The 2,227-nt window shown below is 34.5% G+C and overlaps 1 protein-coding gene across 1 annotated transcript in view; it reads left to right on the top strand.

Annotated features, from left to right (window-relative positions):
* Positions 1-2,227, top strand: part of LOC117125404 — a 25,489-nt gene extending 23,262 nt beyond the window's left edge. Inside the window, exon 9 of the mRNA XM_033271918.1 lies at positions 725-2,227. Within this exon, the coding sequence (XP_033127809.1) occupies positions 725-841 (117 nt within the window). The 3' untranslated portion in view covers positions 842-2,227. The remainder of the gene's footprint in view (positions 1-724) is intronic.

Genomic DNA, 2,227 nt, shown 5'->3' with positions numbered 1-2,227 from the left:
CTAACTGGGCTGTGTTGGAGATCTGTACCCTTATACTAAATATATTTGATTTGATTTGAATTTATTTGGTTCCAATAAACATACATACAGATAAAATACGGTGATAAAAGATGCAAAAACAAGAAAAATATTAAAACAGATAAAAAGCTTATACAAACAGGAGAAAAGTTCATTAAAGTCAACAACAAGAAACATGAAAAACAGCGGAACTAAGGATCCCACAAAAGATGTAAAACAATCTTATTTCCAGAGGAGTCCTTATTCCCTGTGTAAATAAGAAATAAAAATTAATAATTAGTATTTTCATCTAATTTCGTATTCAGTGTTGTCTGTATTTATTTTGTAGGCCTATCCCACAGTGACGTATTTAAAAGGGTCTTGTAATGGGGGTGTTGATGGGTGAAGTGGGGTCTCGATGATTAAGTAAGGTGGCACTAGCTCGCAAACAATAAGGTGATTTTTAATTCCTTGAGCGTGATTCTTTTTTTTTTTTTTTTTGCTTCCAACATTTTCAGTGGGGGCGACTGGGGGGGGGGCAAGCTTTTTTTTTTTTAGTGGGAACCTCTAGATACGCCACTGCTATCTCAACCGTGGCTAACCTATCAATTTTGAAAAGCAGATGAGGGCCCGCCAAAAACTATGTCGTTTTGCATGCTAAACTGTTGCGTTAACAAACAGTCGGGATATATAAGATATTTTTTTATGTTATGTCTGCTTTTTTCAGATGGATATCGATATGTCTTCTTGGGTGGACGAAGTACCCCTGGTACATGATCACACCTATCTTGATCCGGATGATATTGATGATCTTGCTCGCGTACATCTATACCGCGTCGTCTAAATCCTGTGCAAGTTGATATTGAATGTGACGAGATAACGATGGAAACTGAATGTACAGTAATATGGCTGCTCTCTGCTGAAGCCATGAAAAGGAATCCAGTGAATGACATCTTCTGTTAAGCTTAGTTCGCAGCAATTTAGACGTACGCAATCGTACAGCAAATAAATACGTTCTGCTTTTGGGTGCTTGCCACGTAACGTCCCCGCCTCATGCATTGAACTTTTTCGTAAAAGGAAGATGAGACAATACTCGAGCACTAGCTAAATTCTGTGTCAAACCACTTACGGTTGCTTCTGATGCCTGCTAGTGTGAACAAACTTCAACATAACTCATAGGCCTACATGTGTATCGAGGACGATTCGTAATTTCTTGTAGACCTACCGTGAAAGCTTTGAAAAGTACCAAATAATAAATATCTACGGCATGTTGAGTCCAAAAGACGTTTTGTTGTTGTTATGTAATTATAATAATAATAATAATAATAATAATAATAATAATAATAATAATAATAATAATAATAATAATAATAATAAATAATAATAAATAATATATTTATACAGGATTTCACAGTCAAGTATTAACCTGTTTTTCTCTGTGGTGGTCCTGTCACAGAAAAGTATAATACAATAGGATACAGGAAAATACATAAGACTTATACCTAGATTTAAATGATTTATTGAGAACGAGTGTTTAATATCAGCTGGTAGTTTGTTCCAGACTTTAGCGCTAGCTACCCTTGAAAGAAGAATTAATTTTACTTAATGTATATTTGGGCACAACGACATTAAAATGCTCTACACCGCATTATGTTATGCAACTAGATTGCGCATTAATTAGAATGACAAGTAATTCCTGATGATGATCTAATAACAAATCGAAATATTGAATCACAATGACGAGTCTTACATTATTTTGAGTATGGTTTATAATAAGCAGAGCTGTTAGAGGAAGTACTATTAAGGAGCGTTACTGTCTGATATAGGCAACAGAATACCTAGATATGTTGCATAAAGCAAAAACATTAGGGGTTGGAGCCAATGTTTGTGGTTTGCGCTAACCCTTAAGGTTTATCCTGTGTCTCAACGTTTTCATTGGATCTGAACGTTTTTCACCGGCCCCTGATGTTTGTCATAGGTTTCAAAGTTTTTTTCTCTCTTTTGTGGGTGCACCCACCTTTATTCATTTTCACTTTTTACATTTTCATATGATATACAGTACAAGAATAAAATTATTCAAAAATAAAAGGCCATGTACACTCTATCAGAAAAAAGCAAATCACATTTAGGTATTCTTCGTTGTTGAACTATTTTGCCCTTTATTTTGTTTTCATTCTAATAAACCTTGTTGAACTAAAATGTAATAAAGTTTTTAGTTCGGCCAAAAAAA

Source organism: Anneissia japonica, unplaced genomic scaffold (assembly GCF_011630105.1).
Source record: "Anneissia japonica isolate Jap-2015-1 unplaced genomic scaffold, ASM1163010v1 scaffold2003_len1103335_cov173, whole genome shotgun sequence".
In the NCBI taxonomy this organism is placed as follows: domain Eukaryota; kingdom Metazoa; phylum Echinodermata; class Crinoidea; order Comatulida; family Comatulidae; genus Anneissia; species Anneissia japonica.
Note: the sequence above shows the minus strand (reverse complement) of the source record. Positions and strands in the feature narration are given on the sequence as shown.